Genomic DNA, 20,916 nt, shown 5'->3' with positions numbered 1-20,916 from the left:
TTTGTGCCCAGGAATACTCATGATAATAATTGTTAGTCTCTAAGGTGCTACAGGACCACTCGTTGTTCTTTAAGCTTTTTTAAGTTACAGACTAACGTGGCTACCCTGCTGAGACATCAGCTTAACTATGTACAGGCCCAACCTAAGGCTTTTACGTCTTCAGTAAGCTTGGATAGTAAACTCTCTGGGGCAGGGATTTTGTGCTTCAATTTGTTTAACATGTTTTGTAAACTGCAGAAATATTTATGGTCTGGTATACAAAGAGAGACATTCATCTACAGTGTTTGCTCTAGAAGTTTCTGGGCAATCACAGTGTTCAGCTTTTAAATAGCTATCTTTTTTCACCAACAGAGATAGCGTTAGAATATAGTGAAGTGAATAATCCAGACCTTTAATTAGACTTGTTTACAGATAGCATTATAAAAAGGTGGTCTGCTGCCTACGTTCAGGACATTCTTCCTAGAATATTTGGCAATATTTGACTGGCTTGCCAAGTGTATACTCTACTGTGTTAACTGGGTTGAATATTTTAAAATCCATGGTGATTATTATTTAAGTAACAATGTGGTGACTTCATTTCCTGCTTCATTTCTAGCAAACGTTAGTGTTTGTCTTCACTTACCCGGAGATCGATGCTCCAGAGATCTATCTCCTAGGGTTTGATTTAGCAAATCTAGTAAGGACTCACTAAATCAACCACTGATGGTACCCCCTTAACTCTGGTACTCCACTGGGTTGTGAGGAGTAAAGGAAGTCAACTGGAGAGTTTCTCTTATTGACTTCCAGCAGAGGGGACACCACAGAAATTTGACTTAAGGTATGTTGACTCCAGCTATGCTATTCTTGTAGCCGCAGCTGCGTATCTAAGGTTGACTTTTCTGGTAGTGAAAACCTGCCTAAAAGAACTAATAGCTATCTGAACAAGAGAGAAAGTCCTAGAATTTTTTTTTAAGTCTTGTCACTTGTATATTGAATCATTTGCATTTCTTTGAATCCTTTAAAGCTAGGACTCTGAAGTATTTATTAGGGAGGATGACTTGTTGATTTCATAGAGCTTCATTCTAAGTATTTTAATTGGCATGTCAAAGAAAAATGGCTGAATAAGGACGAGTATGAGACCTGCAAAACAAATATTTGTTAATTTATTGATGATAAATGCTTGGCCTGGTTTTTGAAATCTCAGTACAGTAAACCAGGCTGTTTCTACCGATGCAATTATAGCATGTTAGGCCAATCCACCCTATCCAGCTCATTGGAATGCCATGGCATAGTCAGTTAGGAACAGGTATCAGTGGATCCACCCTAATTTACTTGCCTTCCAAAGCTAATGAGCTCAGACTCCTTGGATTTGAAATCAGAGATTTTCTTCTCTCACGCAGCTGGGAGGGCAAGGTAGTTATGCTGTGGGGGTAGGGATAGGGCTACAAGTGACCAAGAAAAATTGGAGGATTGGGCCAAAAGAAATCTGATGAGGTTCAACAAGAATAAATGAAGAGTCCTGTACTTAGGATGGAAGAATCCCATGAACTGCTACAGGATGGGGACAGACTGGCTAAGCAGCAGTTGTGCAGAAAAGAACCTAGTAATTACAGTAGACAAGAAGCTGGATATGAGTCAACAGAGTTGCAAAAAGGCCAACAGAATATTGGGCTGCATTACTGGGAGCATTGCCAGGAGATTGAGGGAAGTGATTATTCCCTTCTGTTCGGCACTGGTGAGGCTACGTCTGGAGTATTGCGTCCACTTTTGGGCCCCTAACTACGGAAAGGGTATCCACAAATTGGAGCAAGTCCAGTGGAAGGTAATGAAAATGATTGAGGGGGTTGGGACACATGATTTATGAGCAGAGGCTGAAGGAACTGAACTTATTTAGTCTGCAGAAGAGAAGAGTGTTGGGGTTTGGATATTAGGAAAAAACTGTTTGACTAGGAGGAAGATGAAGTAATGGAATGGATTGCCTATGGAGTTGATGGAATCTACATCCTTTGAGGTTTTTAAGACAAGGCTTGACAAAAGGATGTCCTACTTTCACAGGGTTGGGCTTGTTGATCTTCTGACGTCTCTTCCAGCCCTAGCCTTCTATGACTCTGTGATTCTCCTGGATAATGTTGGTTTCTGGTATCTTATTGTGTACTGTACCACACAATTTATGTGGATTTCCCCACAATGGGTTATCCCCTGCAGGATGTGCCTTTGTACCCTTATATCCTAGTGCACATTAGCTTGTTAAATAAAAATAATACCTTTAGTTGTAAATAGGTACTCTCTCCCATTCATTCTACTAAATAGTGTCTGTGCTTAGGATAGATTCAGACAGTTTGAAAATGTTACCTGAGACCTATGCTGTAGCATGTTAATAGTTATATTAATTGGACTAGTACTCAGATGAGCTAAATGTATAATCCTGAACTTCAGAATGTGTGTGACATTATCTTTTAGAATTGTTCTGCAGCCTTGATCCTGAATATCTGCCCCAGTGAGACTTAGCCTGCCTACAGGGGAAAAAAGTATGCTCCCTTGGATCTGATTTTAAGAGATGGCTTGTGTCTGGAGAGAGAGGCTTAATGTCTTGATTATGAAGTGATCCATATGGGAGTGGATGAGATGTGGAGGAAAAGGAGTGAAAACAGTGTGTTATGGGAGTGTTTGGGTGTAACTCATCTGAAGATGGCATACGTTTTTAAAGTTAAACTTCTTAAACTCCATGGAACCCTATTTGTGTAGGTGCATAAATTATTTTTGTATGTTTGAACAGCTACGTTAGCACAAGTTGGTGGTAATAGAGTTGGCAAGAGTTTTCAATATTTGCTGATTAAATGTCATAGGATTTGCTCTTCCTTAAGATCTTAAACATGCTATAATTCTTGCTTTTCCTTTATAAGGTGATCATATTCAGATAGTCTTAGAGCAAATTCATTTATCTGTTAATTTATGAATCAGTAGAACTTCACTTCTAACTGTATGTAGTTTGACAGGTCTAAGAATAGTCATTTAGAAATTACTAACTACATATGTATTGTATTTAACAAAGCTCAGTGTGGTCTATTAAGTGTAATGCTATATAGGAAAGTACATATATCTGTTAGGAATTAAATAAATGTGTTATGCATTAGTACCACACTTAAAATTAATCAACAAGAGTTTGCTTACACAGGAAATTTACCAGCAGTCCTATAATGGTATAGTTAACAGCTCTATAGCTAAAATTCACTGTGTGGACACTCTTACTTGGGAATAAAAATACAGAGTAAGAGTGCCTTTTTCTGGTATTGCTTGTGTTGTTTTGAACTTTTTCCATGTAAACAAGCATTAAGTCACTGATCATTTTTCTTCTTCTTAGCTGGAGATACAGATGATCCACCAAGAATTACTCAAAATCCTGTCATCAATGGGAATGTAGCTATGGCCGATGGACATAACAACACAGAAGAAGACATGGAAGATGGTATGTAAATATGACGTGAAAGTGTTATTGGAAACAGACCTTGTCTTTTATTTTATATTTGTATAGAGTCCAGTAAAATGGACACAGCAGCATCATTAAGGCATTTGAGTGCTGCTCTAGTAACACTGACTTTTAAAAAAAATTCAAATAATGGTGTTATTTCGGTTGAAGTGTTATTTCTTCACCAATTTCTATATGGAATTTCTTTTTAGAGTAATCATTTTTCAAGACTGGGGATCCCAAAAGATACAAGCTAAAAAAATAGGCTTGTTGTAGATGTCTTGTAACCGGTTGGATCACAGAAGTCTGTTTGGGGTTGTCACGTGATGTGCTGATGAAGCCACTGAGCCTGCCTTTTTGTCCTCTGGGGCTACCTCACTACCTTGTACTTCTGGCCAAAAGCTCTGGTCTCCCTTCGGCAATGCACAGAGTTGGGGTTACCGCCCGCCTCCAGAGCAACACAGACGCTGAACCAGCTCAGCCACCTATAATGCCATTGACAGCATCCAGGAATCCAATCCCCCAAAAGGAGCCAAAATCCCAAATAAATCTGTCTTGCCCTGTGTAAAAGTTTTACAGAGAAAGCTCATAAAAATGTCCATCCACCCTCTTGATCAGAGAGAGGGCAGAGTGATTGCCCCCTCCCCCTCCATTCCCAGGTAAGTTATTTACACTAGGGATCGTAGAATCATAGAATACTAGGACTGGAAGGGACCTCAAGAGGTTATCGAGTCCAGTCCCTTGCCCTCCTGGCAGGTCTCAGTACTGTCTAGACCATCCCTGATAAACATTTATCTAACCTACTCTTTAAAAATCTCCACAGATGGAGATTCCACAACCTCCCTAGACAATTTATTCCAGTGTTTAACCACCCTGACAGGAAGTTTTTCCTGATGTCTAACCTAAATCTCCCTTGCTGCCCACAAGTTTAATCCCATTGCTTCTTGTCCTATCCTCAGGCCAAGGAGAACAATTTTTCTCCCTCCTCCTTGTGAGACCATTTTAGATACCTGAAAGCCACTATCATGTCCCCTCTCAATCTTCTCTTTTCCAAACTAAACAAGCCCAGTTCTTTCAGTCTTCCTTCATAGGTCATGTTCTCTAGACCAGTGGTCCCCAACGCGGTGCCTGTGGGCGCCCTGGCGCCTGCTGGGGCATTTGTGTGCGCCCGCTGACAACCTGGGCCGGCCCCGGCGCGCGGCTTGGGCGGCGGCGCCAGCCCCGGGCCCACGGCACAAGGCACTCGGGTGGCCCCGGCCCCGGGGCACATGCCGGTGCCGGGTGCAAGTGCATCCCCACCCCTGGCGTGCTCCAGGATGCGTGGCCCCACTCCCTGGGCTCCCAGCGGGTGAGTGGCCCCACCCCTTGGATGCCCGGCGCATGAGTGGCCCTGTCTGTAAAGGTTGGGGACCACTGCTTTAGACCTTTAATCATTCTTGTTGCTTTTCACTGGATGTAATAGTGCAGTTGATTAACCGATAAGCAAAAGCTTATAGGTTAATGCTATAGACTACACGCATTCTCTCCCCCCTCCACACCTCCTCAGTCAGTAAATTTTTTAGCAGGCTGGCCAGCAGCCCGGCTCAGTCCTGGCTTGCGATGGGTCCAGGACCTACCTTTGCTGTAGCTCTGCATTTAAAGAGTATTAGGAGCCAGGCAGACAGACAGCTCAGCTCAGTTCCAGCTCGCATTGGGTCCAGGACTCAGATTCCCCCTCCCCCCCACCCCCCGATAAGGGCTGCTGCCTCTATCATAGGCAATAGCACAGGGTTATAGCCAGCTGGTCCACGTGAGGAGCTAGTTTTTAAACTAGCTCCCCTCGCAGACCAGCTTCTGCCTGGCATCGCACACTGGCAGGGGTGGCCATGATAGGTTGCACGACCTGTTATGCATATTCATATTCAAAAGCCAATTTTCATAAAGCATAGAGGTCAATGATAATATATCTGTTTTAAATCTTACCAAAGAGTGATATTATGCATGATCATTAAAATTCATCACACATCACTTATTGTGACAAATACAGTACATTGAATTACTTTGCTTCATCCCTGCAACTGTCCCAGTGGGCATTTCCAGTAGAGTGTACATCATGATCTTCTTGTGTTTTGCTAAGTAGGCAAATAACAATTGTAGATAAGTAGGGATGTTAAAATGGTTAGTTGATTAAAGAAGAGCATTGAGCCAGTTAACCATTTTGGCTCTGCTTCTGTAGCCTGGTCCTACTGCGACCACAACCATAGGGTCCCCCATGGCCATGAGGTTTCACTGCCCAGTCCACTGGCACCTCTATGGCTAGGGCTGCTCCTGCCTAATGCAGCTGGCCACTGGCGGACTTCCCTACCAATGGTAGGTTAACTGGTAAGCATAACAGTAAGCCTCATGCTTACCGGTAAACTGTTTAACATCCCTATAGACAAGTTTTATATTTATGTGTCAGTACACTGGTGACCCTTCTTGGAAGTGGACGTCACCCTAACGGTCCATACTTTTAGAACGTCAAATGCTGTGTGGGAAGTAATTGGGAACGTCAGCTAGTGAAAAATGTTAATGGGCTACTTATTTAGTGAGCTGTCCTGTTGGGTGTATATTATATCCGTAATCTCCCTTGATTTCTGATTCATTTGAGTGTAATTCAAGATTTTGTTTTGACATATAAAACCTTTAATGGTTAGAATACTGGCCACACTAAAGAGTTGTGTTGTGTGGGTGGTAAAAAAGAGCATTTTGCCTGAAACCCTAACCAGCTGATGATAGTATGTTAAATTATCGTTACCACTGGTAGTGTTTAAGGGTTATTTAGTATTGTCTTACAGAAGGCAGTAGCACAAGCTGCAGAGAGAGGAGAAAAAATTAAATATTCTTTGTCTTTAGTCAAATAGCTCAAAAGGGAATCAATGAGTTTATATAAAATTATAACTTTCATATGTACATGTCAGAATAAATCAAGCAAAAGGGAATCAGATTTAAAAGAGACTAACTGTGAGCGCAACTAACAAGGAAGTCAGATACTCAAACTGCTTCCTCTTCGTTAGAATGCCTTTGACTTTGTGTGAAAGCTAAAGGTAATGGCTTTAAAGACAGGAAAGCATAATCTTTTAACTATAAGCATGGACATACTGACAAATAAAATATATGCTGGCAATTTGCGCATTAAGGATTTGTCCTAATAAAATATCTCTTTTTGTTCATATGTATCAGTCTCCCTCACCTATATTACGTGGTACAATGAAACTTAGGCAATACAGCTGATTCTTCTCAAACATTCTGGTGTAGAGGGATGTAGAATTTTTTCAAGATTTTACTCTTATTTTTGTTCTATTGTCAGATCTCACCGAATGTTGAATGTTGATAACCATTTGGCAGTGTGTATAGGTTCCCTCTGAGTGTTGCTCTGGCTCTGTATGTGTAGGTAGCATAGCAAATCTCAAAAGAACCCTTAATGACCACAAAGTCAGATAAGATGTGAAATAGAGCCGGGTTTGGGTGATCTGCGCATGTGCAGAACAGTGGACAGCGTGGCTGGCGAGTGGGGCTTGCCGCAGTTCGGCGAGCCCTGCTTATAGGATAGTCGACTAGTCACTTACATATTTAGTGTGAGCTAGGTGTATTGTCAGAAAAGCACGGTCTCTGTTCCCCGATCAGATGTCTACAGTTCTGGTAGTATATGAGTGCCCTCTGACAATGGACCAGTTCAGTCAGCAGCAGGCCTTTCCACTGCCCCCAAGGCCAGACAAGGACAGTCCCTATGAGATACGTCTTTATACACAGATACAAATAAGTTACCCACAATTCCTGGCATATCAGGCTATCACCATCTGATATACCTTATACATGTTGGTATCCATGCTGTCATGCTGACCCTTTCCTGAGCATGCAGTAAGCTGAGCAGCATGTTCTTGTTATCTATGGGGAGTGGGTTGGTACCAAGATGTTTCCTAAGAGGGAGTGTACTGTTACTACCTTTAAGGAATGTGTTTGCGCACAAAGCCTGTGCCTAGTACTTCTTAAGGATACTTGTTTCTGCAGTATGTTTTGAGGAACAGCTAGCCAAAAACTCAAAGAAATAACAAAATGTTTTTTAAGTACATTAGAAGCAGGAAGCCTGCTAAAAAACCTGTGGGTCCCCTAGATGATCAAGCTATAAAAGGAGCAATCAAGGACGATAAAGCCATTGTGGAGAAACTAAATGATTTCTTTGCTTCAGTCTTCATGGCTGAGGACGTTGGGGAGATTCCTGAATCTGCACCGTCCTTTGTGGGTGATGAATCTGAGGAACTGTCCTGGATTGAAGTGTCATTAGAGGAGGTTTTGGAACAAATAGAAAAACTTAATGTTAACAAATCTCCGGGACCGGATGGCATTCATCCAAGGGTTCTAAAAGAACTCAAATGGGAAATTGCTGAGCTATTATCTGTGGTTTGTAACCTATCCTTTAAATCAGCTTCCGTGCCTAATGACTGGAAGGTAGCCAACATGACACCAATATTTAAAAAGGGCTCTAGAGGCGATCCTGGCAATTACAGACCGGTAAATCTAATTTCAGTTCTGGACAAATTAGTCGAAACAATAGTGAAGAAAAAAATTGTGAAGCATGTAGAAGAACATAATTTGTTGGACAAAAATCATCATGGTTTCTGTAAAGGGAAATCCTGTCTTACTAATCTGTTAGAGTTCTTTGAAGGAGTTAGCAAACATGTGGACAAGAGGGATCCAGTAGATACAGTATACTTGGATTTTCAGAAAGCCTTTGACAAGGTGCCTCACCAAAGGCTCTTGTGTAAGTTACATGGCCATGGGATAAGAGGGAAGGTGCTTTCTTGGATTGAGAACTGGTTAAAAGACAGGAAACAAAGGGTAGGAATAAATGGTAAATTTTCAGATTGGAGAGGGGTAACTAGTGGTGTCCTCCAAGGGTCAGTTCTGGGACCAATCCTTTTCAACTTATTCATAAATGATCTGGAGAAAGGGGTAAGCAGTGAGGTAGTAAAGTTTGCAGATGATACAAAACTGTTTAGGATAGTCAAGACAGAAGCAGACTGTGAGGGACTCCAAGAAGATCTCACCAAACTGAGTGATTGGGCAACAAAATGGCAAATGAAATTTAATGTGGATAAGTGTAAAGTAATGCACATCGGGAAAAATAACCCCAACTGTACGTACAGTATGATGGGGGCTAATTTGGCTACGACAAATCAGGAAAGAGATCTTGGAGTTATCGTGGACAGTTCTCTGAAAACTTCCACGCAGTGTGCAGCGGCGGTCAAAAAGGCAAATAGGATGCTAGGAATTATTAGGAAAGGGATAGAAAATAAGACCCAGAATATCTTACTGCCCCTGTATAAAACTATGGTATGCCTACATCTTGAATACTGTGTACAGATGTGGTCTCCTCACCTCAAAAAAGATATTTTGGCCTTGGAAAGGGTTCAGAAAAGGGCAACTAAAATGATTAGGGGGTTTGGAATGGGTCCCATATGAGGAGAGGTTAAAGCGACTGGGACTTTTCAGTTTAGAAAAGAGGAGACTGAGGGGGGATATGATAGAGGTATATAAAATCATGAGTGGTGTGGAGAGGGCCGATAAAGAAAAGTTACTTATTAGTTCCCTAAATAGAAGAACTAGAGGACACCAAATGAAATTAATGGGAAGTAGGTTTATAACTAATAAAAGAAAGTTCTTCTTCACACAGCGTGTAGTCAACCTATGGAACTCCTTGCCAGAGGAGGCTGTGAAGGCTAGGACTATAATAGAGTTTAAAGAGAAGCTAGATAATTTCATGGAGGTTAGGTCTATAAAAGGCTATTAGCCAGGGGATAAAATGGTGTCCTTGGCCTCTGTTTGTCAGAGGCTGGAGAGGGATGGCAAGAGACAAATCGCTTGATCATTGTCTTCGGTCCACCCTCTCTGGGGCGCCTGGTGCTGGCCACTGTCGGCAGACAGGATACTGTGCTAGATGGACTTTTGGTCTGACTCAGTACGGCCATTCTTATGTTCAGTATCAGCCCTGCTTTTATCCAATTCTTTGAGCAGGGCCTGCCTCTTGCTCACAGCTCAACTTTGCTTTATATTAGCAAAATCTTGATTACTTTTACCTACCCCTAAAGCCTTACACCAGGCCCATGATACATGGGCTTATGTTTCAGGCTCTCTTCTTACTGCATGTACTAATAAAATGAGTGTGAAGGAAGTGTTCTGGTCTTGAAAGAACTAACAAATGTATGAGGGAAAACTTTGTGATACAAAAGCTCTGTCCTGTTCTCATAAATCAGGGGCATTATGTGATGATTGACCAAGCTGAGAAGCATTCTTTACATAGTCTAGCTACACAGAAAATACATGACTCTTCTACTAAAATAATGATAGAAATGTAGCCGTGTTAGTCTGGTGTAGCTGAAACAAAATACAGTACTATGTAGCACTTTAAAGACTAACAAGATGGTTTATTAGATGATGAGCTTTCGTGGGCCAGACCCACTTCCTCAGATCAAATAATAGTCTCCTATAGACAATCACCTAACCTCAAGATGATTCTTACCAACAACCACAGGACATACCACACTAATACCAACCCTGGTACTTTCCCTTGCAACAAACCCCGCTGCCAGCTTTGTCCACATATTCACTCTGCTGATACCATTATTGGGCCTAACCAAGTGAGTTATAAGATCAAGAATACATATTCCTGCGCATCCAGAAATATAATCTATGCTATCATGTGCCGAAAGTGTCCGTCTGCTATGTACATTGGACAAACGTCTCAGACACTTCGCCAAAGAATCAATGCCCACAAAACAGACATTAGACAAGATCACAAAGAAAAAACAGTTGCTTGTCATTTCAACCAGAAAGGACACTGTCTGAATGACCTGCTAACCTGCATCCTACTTCAGAAGACATTCAAATCTGCACTTGAAAGGGAATCCTCTGAACTGGCATTCATGTTAAAATTCGACACTCTCCGCAGAGGAATTAACAAAGACTCCAACTATCTTACACATTACAAAGATAGCTTCCCCAATTATCACCTCTAATACTGTTAACTCACAAACATCTTCCTTTCCCCACCTCTAATATCATTAACTCACTGGCATTCACCTTCCTTCTTCCCCCCCCCCCCCCCCATCCCCCTTCTGTTCTGTAATGTGATTTGTCCTTTTCATGTGTGTTCATTTTTTTTAAATTGTATCCTTTGGTATATATGGTTGTGACTATTTTCTTCCATTATTTGATCTGAGGAAGTGGGTCTGGCCCACGAAAGCTCATCATCTAATAAACCATCTTGTTAGTCTTTAAAGTGCTACATAGTCCTGTATTTTGTTTCTACTAAAATAAGTTTTATTTCAGGATTTTATTTTTAGGCTTTCTACAGCATTCTCAAAGAAGAACCTGGTGAGATTGAAAATCCCAGGAATGTGTGTTAAGTTCATTTACTAGATGGTCTGTTAATATTAGCTAGCCAAAGAGATCATAAGTAATGTGTTACAGTAGAATCTCAGAGTTACAAGCAGTTCAGGAATGGAGGTTGTCTGTAATTCTGAAATGTTATGGTTATTCTTTCAAAGGCTTACAACTGACAATTGACTTTATACAGTTTTGAAACTTTATTATGCAGAAGAAAAATACTGCTTTTAACTTAATTTATATGTAACAAGCACAAACAGTTGCCTTGTTTTTTTAGTAGATCATAGACTCATAGTACTAGAAGTCCAGGCAGTCATGGCAGGACTAAGCATCATCCAGGGTTCAGCAACCTATGGCTCACGAGCCATATATGTTGACTCTGCCACGATCTTTATTTGGCTCCTGGCTCAAGCATAGCCCCCCCCCTCCCCCCCCCCCAACAACAGGGAGGCCATGCTGGCACTACAGCCCTAAACCTCCCGCAAGATTGGAGACAGTGCTGGCTTCCTGTGGGTAGGCGGGGGCTCTGCACTGAATTAGGGATGTAATAGTATAGTTGATTAACCAATTAACTGGTAAGCTAAACCTTATAGGTTAATGCTATAGACTGTATGCATCTCCCCTCACCCCACCCCTTACCAGTAAATTTTTTAGCAGGTTGGCTAGCAGCCCAGCTCAGTCCCAGCTTGCACCAGGTCTGGGATTTACCCTTGCTGCAGCCCTGAATTGAAAGTGTATTAGGAGCGAGTTGGGCAGGCAGCTGGGCTCAGTTTCAGCTCCTGGGCCTTTCCTCCCCCCTCCCCCCCGGCATCTCTGATAGGGTCTGCTGCCACTCCAGGCTGCTGCCTCTGATACAGAGGCAATAACACAGGGTGGCAGGCAGCCAGTCCGAGAGGGGAGCTGGTATTTTAAACTGGCTCCTTTTGTGAGCCAGCTCCCACCTAGTACCGCATGATGCTGCCTCTGATAGAGACGCAGCAGCATGGAGTGGCCAGGGGCTCCCTGGGAACGGGGCCAGAGCACACTAGCTGCCAGCCCCACCCCCAGGGAGCATAGTCAACTGACAAATAAGAATTCATGAGGTTAATCGATTATTCAATTAACCAATATTTAACATCCCTACACTGGATTTGGCTTGTGGGGAAACGCGCACGCTGCTCCTTCCCTCCTAATAGCAATGCGTTCACTTCCTTATCCACACTGCCGTCTCTGTGCTCTGGGGAGGCAGGACACAGGAGCTGCACAGCCTCCCCCTGCCTGGTGACCACAAGAGAGAGTGCATCCGGTTGCACCGCATTTGGTGGTGATGCACATTGAGCATGCAGGCTCTGCGGGGGCGGCGGCTGGCTAAAATGGCGGCAGAAGATCCGGACTTTGAGGACAAGAAGTAGCTGGATTTCCTAAATGAGTAGCATGTGCACATTTTCCAGCACTTCCTGCAGATCTTGTCCAAGAGATACTCCTCTCAGGAGACGAACAGGTACTGGCCAAGCTGCTCCCCTGGACGGACAGATACCCACCAGCATCCTGCTCCTGTCCCCTCCTCCCTGGCTGGACACCTACCCCAACTTGTTCCTGCACCCTACCTCGCATCCAGATTGTGCACCTCCATCCCTATCCCACTTACTGGCAGCTCTGTCCTGCACACTGTACCTCTCATTTTGGCTCCAAGCTAGAGCCTAGGAGGGGTCCCCAAAATCCACAAAACCCTGGAATCCCATGGCCTGAGGCCTTGAACCTGAGTTCTCCCTGCCGCTGCCCCCACTATGGGGCTAGAGCACCAGGGGAGTGAGGTGTCTCAGTTGGGGGCAACATCAGTGGGGGCTGAAAGTTTTTGGAGGGATTGGTTTTTTGCTTCTCGATTGTGTGGTCCCTGACTGATTTTTGTGGGACAGTGGTCCCTGACATAAAAAACCTTCCCCACCCCTGTCATAAATAAAGACAATTTTGAAACCTTTTGTGTTGGGCATAATATTACTTTATTTAAAAATTAAGCCTGGCCAACAAGCCTCCAGTTGGGACCCAGCCTCCATCTGGCCACAGCATCATAACATTCCTGCACCCGCGCACACCCCAACCCTGAGCCCATCATGTACCTGAATCCTCTACCCTGAGCCCTTCATACAGCCAAACCCAGACTTCTGTGATAATACTCCTACACCACCCACACACCCCACCTTGTATTCTGAGCCCATAATACACTCAACCCCCCACCTTGAGCCCTTCATACATCCCAACCCAAACTTCTGCACCCCCACATCCTCAACCCCCGCCATAAGATTGACAGAAGACAGCGTGAATGCATGCATGACGCTGGATTTGACCAGTTATGGTGTAAACTTCAAAGAAATGTGTGAAAAGAGACAGCAGCAGAAGTCCCATTAAATAAAGTCTGTGAGTACAATGTTTCATTATGTCAATTATCAATAATACTAACTTGTATATTTTCAGTTATGCAAATGGTCATTCTTATATGGCTCTTTGTTGACCACTTGTTCTGAATTTTGATGTAGTTTGGCTCTTTGGTTTGAAAAGGTTGCCAACCGCTGATCTAGACTATCCCTGACAGGTGGTGTTCTAACCTGCTCTTAATAATCTCCAATGATGGAGGTTTCACAATCTCCCTAGGTAATTTATTCCAGTAGTTAATCAACTTTTTAGTTAGGAAATTTTTCCTGATGTCCAACCTAAACCTCCCTTGCTGCAATTTAGGCCCATTGCTTCTTGTCCTACCAGGAAAACAGTTTTTCTTCCTCCTTTTTCATGTATTTGAAAAAAGTTATCATGTCCCTGTTGTGACATCCCCTCCCCTGCATGCTTTATGAAAATTGGCATATGAGTTTGCATAATTCAAAGACTGTAGGCAAAATACATCATGAGACACATCATTATTAAAGTTGCAATCTGCTGAATGTATATATTATATGTCTGTAAGTAGAAATATAAAGTGTGAATCTGTTTATAATTCTAAATGTCCTAATGAGGGCCATTATTGATACTCCAGAAACATAATGGGTTGGTACTCAGACCAATAGTCTCTGAATGGCTTTTTTTTTCCTGCAGGCCCAAACTGTGGTTGGTCCTATAGAGGCTTGTAGCCAGGCCACCTAATGCTGGAACCCATTTTGTATCTTGTATTTTTCCACTCAAGATGAGAAAAGTATGAACTAAAAACAAAAAATTCCCACTTTGGGCAAAGGGGATATAAAAATATGAACTCCACTTACCACCCAAGATACCTGTTGGAAAGTTCTCCAAGATTAAACAGGGGGAAGGATCGGGCTGAAGTTAAGAGGCTGCCTAGCTTGCTAAAAATATGATTAGAACTGCAGTTAGGTTAAGAATTTGCATGTAACAAGTTTGTTAGTGTATTAGGTTTAATTAGCTTGTTTTATTTATTTTTGGCTTTGTAACTCACTTTGATGTGTTTTCACTTGCACTTACTTAAATCCTACTTTTTATACTTCATTATCAAGCCCGGTACAAATAGTTGTTATTGGGGGAGGTAGGGAGCCACCACTGTGCATCCTTCTCTTTTACTGGTAAGGAGAGCAAACATCTTAGGAGCTTTTACTGTGTATGACTTTGGGGCTTTGGTCCCTTTTGAGGGTTGTGTTCCTAGATGCTGTCAGGTTCCTATAGCTGAGCTCTCCCAGAGCTAAATGATTCAGCATCTGTGTTGCTCTGCTGGGGGGCTGTTACCCCAATTTTGTGTCTTTGCTGGGGCAGGACAGGTTGGTGGGGTGCCCCAGAGAGTAGATAGGCCGGCTCAGTGGCATGTTCAGCACAGTGGGTGACAACCCCAAGGGATGATTAAGTCTGTCACAGTTCCCTCTGGCTTCGTCTACACTGCACGGTTTTTGTGCAATGAGCCTTTTGCGGTAGAGATCTTCCTCAAAAACTTCTTGCGCAAAAGTGTGTCCAGACCTCATAGTGCATCGCAAAAGCAATGTGCTTTTGCACAAGAGAGCGTTCGCACTGCATGGACACTCTTGTGCAAGAAAGGTCTAATTACCATTCAGAGAATGGCCATCAGAGCACCTGTGCTTTTGCCTATAGGGGTTTCTTGCGCAAAAACCCCTCCGGAGCGTACAACACCTTCCTTTTTGCGCAACAGCTGTAGCACAATGGGGAGAGGAATAACTCTACCAGCAAAAGCCCTCTGTTTTGCTGAGTTACTTATGCAAAAACATGCTTGAAGCGTGGATGCTCCACCAGTTTTTGCGCAAAAAACTTGTAGACGTAGCCTCTCAGGCTTCTCTTTTCCATTCTAAACAAACATAGTTCTTTCTATCTTCCCTCATGGGTCATATTTTCCAGTTATTTTAGTCATTTTTGTTACTCTTTTCTGGGTCTTCTCCTATTTGTCCACATCTTTCCTAAAATGTGGTGCACAGAACTAGACACTGTACTCTAGTTGAGGCTTAATCAGCATGGGGTAGAGCAGAAGAATTACTACTTGTGTCTTGCGTATGACACTCCTGCTAATATTTGCCAGAATGTTTGGGTTTTTTTGCAGCAGTGTCAGACTGTTGACTCATATTTAGTTTGTGGCCCACTATGAGACCTGCGTCCCTTTCTGCAATACTCTTTCCTAGGTAGTCATTTCCCATTTTGTATCTGTGAAACTGGTTGTTCTTTCCCAAGTGGTATATTTGTCCTCATGGAATTTCATCCTGTTTACCTCAGATCATTTCTAATGTTTGGCCAAATCATTGTGAATTATAATTCTACCCTCCAAAGCAGATGCAATTCCTCCTAACTTGGTATCATCAGAAAACATTAAGTGTATTCTCTATTTCATTATCTAAATCATCATTGAAGATCTTGAACAGAACGCAGAACCAATCCCTACGGCATCTATGCCCTTCCATCATGACTGTGAACTAGGGTTGTAATAATGTAGTTGATTAAACAATTAACTGATAAGCAAAAGCTTATAGGTTAATGCTATAGACTACACACGTCCTCCCCTAAGTAAATTTTTAGCAGGCTGACCAGCAATTTGGCTCAGTTTTGGCTTGCAACGGGTCCGGGACCTACCCCTGCTGCTGCTCTGCATTTAAAGTGCATTAGGAGCTGGACTGGCAGGCAGCCTGGCTCAGTTCTGGCTTGTGACAGGTCTGGGAGCATAGACCCCTCTCCTCCAGATAGGGGCTACTGCCACCCTGCGCTGCTGCCTCTGTATCAGTTATCCATCCAGTTATGCATGCACCTTGTAGTAGTTCCATCTAGGTTGCATTTGCTTAGTTTGTTTGGGAAGATCATCTGAGACAATATCAAAAACTTAACTGAAGTCAAACATATACCATGTCTACTGCACCACACACATTCCACCCCTCCTCCCCATCCACAAGACTTGTTACCCTATCAATAAAAAGCTATCAGGTGGGTCTGGAAGAGTTTGCTCCTTACAAATCTGTGCTGACTGTTACTTATCACCTTATTCTCGTCTAGATGTTTACAGATAGTTTAGTAATTTATATTTAACACAGTACTGTGCTGTATTTGCTTTTATTGTTTTTTTTCTGCTGCTGCCTGTTTGCATAATTAGTATTCCAAAGGAAGTCTGGTTGACTATCTCTGAGGACCTATGAGTTCAGAACAGTTTGATCCAACTATTACATGCCATTGTAGTGAAAGGAAAAGCCTTTCTGTCTAGGGAAAAAGTCATCAAGATTAGGAATTATTGAAAGAAGTGCAATGTAAGAACAGGTACTCTGAGATTACTGACATATTTGGGAATCATAAAAGTTTATATGCAGACGTTGCAAGGGACTAGCGTATCTAACAACAATACAGTCTCTGTGAATATTTAAAATGTTATAAATTCTCTTTGATTTGTAAAACCTTTTTTATGTACCCTTGTTCTATATTTTTGAAATGTGTATTGTAGGGTGAAGAATATCTTCACATTATTAAATGCTATTTTTATTGTGTTATATTTTTATTTTACAGACACAAGTTGGCGATCAGAAGCAACATTTCAGTTTACCGTTGAGCGTTTCAATAGGCTTAGCGAGTCAGTCCTCAGCCCTCCCTGCTTTGTACGGAATTTGCCATGGAAGATTATGGTGATGCCACGATTGTACCCAGATAGACCACACCAGAAAAGTGTAGGATTCTTTCTTCAGTGCAATGCTGAATCTGATTCCACGTAAGAGCCTTTTAATATACAAACTCATATATGACATTATTTAATTGCATTGTAAGACCAACATCTGGTAAAATTATTTAGGCTAATATTTTCTAATGTCGAGGAGAGAACATTTACAAGCTTTTCAATCTCTGAATATTTTTCTACTATTCATAAACTTTTTACTTTCTATCTTCAAATCCCTACATCCCAAAAACTGATTCTTTGTTTAGACCTTCTTGGCCAGAAATTCCGGGTGGAACTCATCCATTCTTCTCTTGGACTTCGCAGAGCAATCAGTTGGGGTGGAGCACACTGCTTTACCATTGCCAGCCTGCTGACCTGGGAAAAGATGATTCCATGTAAAAATGCTACTAAACATCCCCATATATCTATGATATAACAGATGCTCGGTAAACGAAGCAGGACAAGCATTTATTGCTAGTATATTGAGTGGGTTTCTACCCTTCCACAGTCCATGGGATTAGAAAGAAACTTTAGAATCATAGAATCCTAGGGTTGGAAGAGTCCTCAGGAGGTCATCAAGTCCAGCCCCATGTCTAAAGCAGGACCAATCCCAACTAAATTATTGCAGCCAGGGCTTTGTCAAGCGGAGACTTAAAAACCTCTAGGGATGGAGAGTCCACCACCTCCCTAGGGAACCCATTCCAGTACTTCACCACCCTCCTAGTGAAATAGTTTTTCCTAATATCCAACCTAGACCTCCCCCGCTGTAATTTGAGACCATTGCTCCGTGTTCTTCCATCCATCCTTCAGGGGGTGGGGCCAGCAGCCAGTGCACTGCCAGCCCCCAGTCCCACTCCTGGGGAGTCCCCTGCCAGCCTGCTCTGCTGCCTCTGTATCCCAAAGAGTAAACCCCATCATTTCCAGAGTAGGCATCATAAATATTTAGTATTAGCCACACCAGCCTTAGCTGTTTTATTACCCATTGTCAAGCACAGCACATTACACCAATTCACCTGACATTTTAATAAAAGAATTCTGCATTTGTAAAGACAAGACATTCTTGTGTTGAGAGAGACTGTTATCCAGTGCCTGTCAGTTATTGGACAAAATATTTGATTTGTAAGTTGTAGGCCCACCAGTTTATTGCAGAAACATTGTAGAAAACCACACCTCCTTTTATGCAGTTTCAGGTTTCTGACATAAAGAGTGTTTTGGGGGTGGGGGAAGGGACAGCAGAGGTATTGGAATGTGGGGTGGGGATCAGGGAAAGCATTGCCTTTCTCCTGAGACTGCATTGATACATGCTACTTTGTCGAGGAGCAAGTTTCCTCTGAAGTGCAATAGGTTCATTCTTGTATATCACATCACAGACCACTTCTAATTCAGTCTGAGGGATGGCAGTCAAAACAGTGTATTTTTGGTTTTCATGTTCTCTTGAAGTAGTGTTTTTCATCTCACCCTACATACCTATGGTACACTATGTTTGATGTGAATAGATATCCACAGTGAATTCTGAAAAGAAACTTCAGCAGACAGTGATTTCTCTCTTGGGGTATGTCTAGACTACAGGCTTTTGTTGACAGAGGCTTTGTCGACAGAGAGCATCTAGACCACATCCAGTTCTGTTGACAAAGCAAGCTGCTTTGTCAGCATGAGAGTGTAGACGCAAAGGACAGTGTAGATGCAATAACGCCTTCTGTCGACAGAACTATGTCAACAAAAGGCGTTATACTTCGTAGAATGAGGTTTACCACCGTTGACAAAACTGCCGAGTGCTGTTGACATTATGTCGACAGAACTCGGTGGTAGTGTAGACGCAGGTATGGTTTTGTCGACAAAAGTCCACTTTTGTCGACAAAACCCTGTAGTCTAGACACACTCTTGGTTACTATTTCTTAGCAATATTAATGATCTCTTTTCCTAAAAGGCTTCTAACCTTGCTTAAGGGGAATTGTAGTCAGCCTTAAAAAGAAAAAATCCTAGGCAGAATGACTTAAGACAGTGTGTAGCAGTTGCTTTCAGAGAGGTACGTAATCTAAAACAGGGGTGGGGAACCTTTTTTGGGTTAGGGACCACTGACCCACAGAAAAATCAGTCTGGGACTGCAGAATTGAGATGCAAAACCAAACAAACAAACAAATGCTCACTGTTCTGGCTCCTGACTGAGAAGGAAAAAGACACTCCCCACATTCCCTTCTCAAACCAGAGTCTAGAGGGCAGCCAGCCTAGTAGATTTTGTGTGTTCCAGCCTTGCGGGGGGGGAGAGGCTGGAGTGCCAGCAATGACTTCCCGATGCTGAGGTGGGGGAATGAGCCTCAGGAGCCAGATCTAGGCAAGCTGGGAGCTGGATCCAGCCACAGGACCTGAGATTCTCCACCCCACTCTAAAACCTAATTCCTGAATAAGTTACTGCCTTTCTGTCATTGCTTGGTATACAATGTGTCTTCCAAAAATCAAAAATTAATTCTTACCAGTGCTCCTGACGCCAATTAAACAAGCCTTAGAATCTAGTGAGGAACAAAAGTGAAGTAGACATCTGCGTACAAATAAAGACTTGGTGTACCAAGTAAAAATTGGTTTTCTATGACTGAAGAAAACAAAATTGAAATTTGTTTCAAATGTTATCTTTCAATTTTATAGGTCATGGTCCTGCCATGCACAGGCAGTTCTCAAGATAATAAATTACAAGGATGATGAAAAATCATTCAGTCGTCGTATTAGTCACTTGTTCTTTCATAAGGAGAATGACTGGGGCTTTTCCAACTTTATGGCATGGAGTGTAAGTAACAATATATTGGTCTTATAATAATGAGCTGTTACTGAGTTGGAGAGAGGTCAGTTCAATACATGAACTTGATCTTGTATTTCTTCCCACAGGTGATGTTTTAGTGTCTGAATGATGCTTGTGGTATCAGTAGGTTTCATATTGAAGATATTTATAAGTGCTGTTGTGCCTAGTAGTGCACATTCCTTTTTAGCTCTTTCATCTGACTTAATGATCTACACAGATCATTGACCCATCATTACTGATACTTAATAAAAATCATTCCATTAAGTTTCTATTAAATCTTATTGGTCACAATTACTGTCAAATTTAAGAGCAGCCTAGTTTTTTGGAGGTAAATTACTGATCCTATTATCCACAAGTAATGTAAATACTGTTTCAAAAACTGTCAAAGTCAGAATAAAGATTTTACACTGAGGTATTTAAAAATTATTTCAATACATTGAGCTCAGTATCATAGAGATTAATTGCTACCCTTCAATAATTTCTGTATCTAATGGGTAAAATAACTGTTTTGATGGTTGCTTACTTACTCAGAATCTGCAGATTTAATATCCAATATGGATTTTTTTCAGTATGTCCCCCATATTAGGATTCAGAAGATAGTTTTGCAGCAATTTAATATTCTCATTTCTGTTTTATAGGAAGTTACTGATCCTGAAAAAGGATTTATAGAGGATGACAAAGTTACTTTTGAAGTCTATGTTCAAGCAGATGCTCCACATGGAGTGGCGTACGTATCTTTAAAAAACAAAACAAAAAAACTCATGAGCAGAAATGCATAGTAAACAAATTTACAGAAAAGTCAACATTTAGAGCAATCATTTGAATTTTAGCTGAAGTATCTAGTTTTATTAGTTGTATATGGCACCATTCAAGAGAGGATCTCAAAGCACTTTTCCAACATTAATTGATGAAGCATCTCAAGGGAAATATACCCATTTTTCAAATGCTGCATAGAGATATTTGTGCCAGTACCTTCTCCATCTGTGTTGCGCAATGCAGTCTTCTGTAACTTCACTTAGTGCAAAACACTTCTCATTATGGGTTTGTCTACGAAGTTTTGTTGATGAAACTAATGCAGAAATTGACACAAGCAAAGTCACAGATCATGTCCACATTTGGAGCTCTATCATTGACAGCATGAGCAATGCACTGCGGGTATGTATCCCACAGTTT

At 42.0% G+C, this 20,916-nt stretch overlaps 1 protein-coding gene across 4 annotated transcripts in view; it reads left to right on the top strand.

Annotated features, from left to right (window-relative positions):
* USP7 (ubiquitin specific peptidase 7) overlaps positions 1–20,916 on the top strand; it is a 221,725-nt gene that overhangs the window by 116,672 nt on the left and 84,137 nt on the right. For all 4 annotated transcript variants that reach the window (XM_075899282.1, XM_006124597.3, XM_025185416.2 and 1 more), the window contains 4 exons: positions 3,341–3,445; positions 16,808–17,006; positions 19,593–19,731; positions 20,382–20,470. In XM_075899282.1, coding sequence (XP_075755397.1) covers positions 3,341–3,445; positions 16,808–17,006; positions 19,593–19,731; positions 20,382–20,470 — 532 coding nt within the window. The remainder of the gene's footprint in view (positions 1–3,340; positions 3,446–16,807; positions 17,007–19,592; positions 19,732–20,381; positions 20,471–20,916) is intronic.

The sequence above is a fragment of the Pelodiscus sinensis genome, chromosome 16 (assembly GCF_049634645.1).
Source record: "Pelodiscus sinensis isolate JC-2024 chromosome 16, ASM4963464v1, whole genome shotgun sequence".
In the NCBI taxonomy this organism is placed as follows: domain Eukaryota; kingdom Metazoa; phylum Chordata; order Testudines; family Trionychidae; genus Pelodiscus; species Pelodiscus sinensis.
Note: the sequence above shows the minus strand (reverse complement) of the source record. Positions and strands in the feature narration are given on the sequence as shown.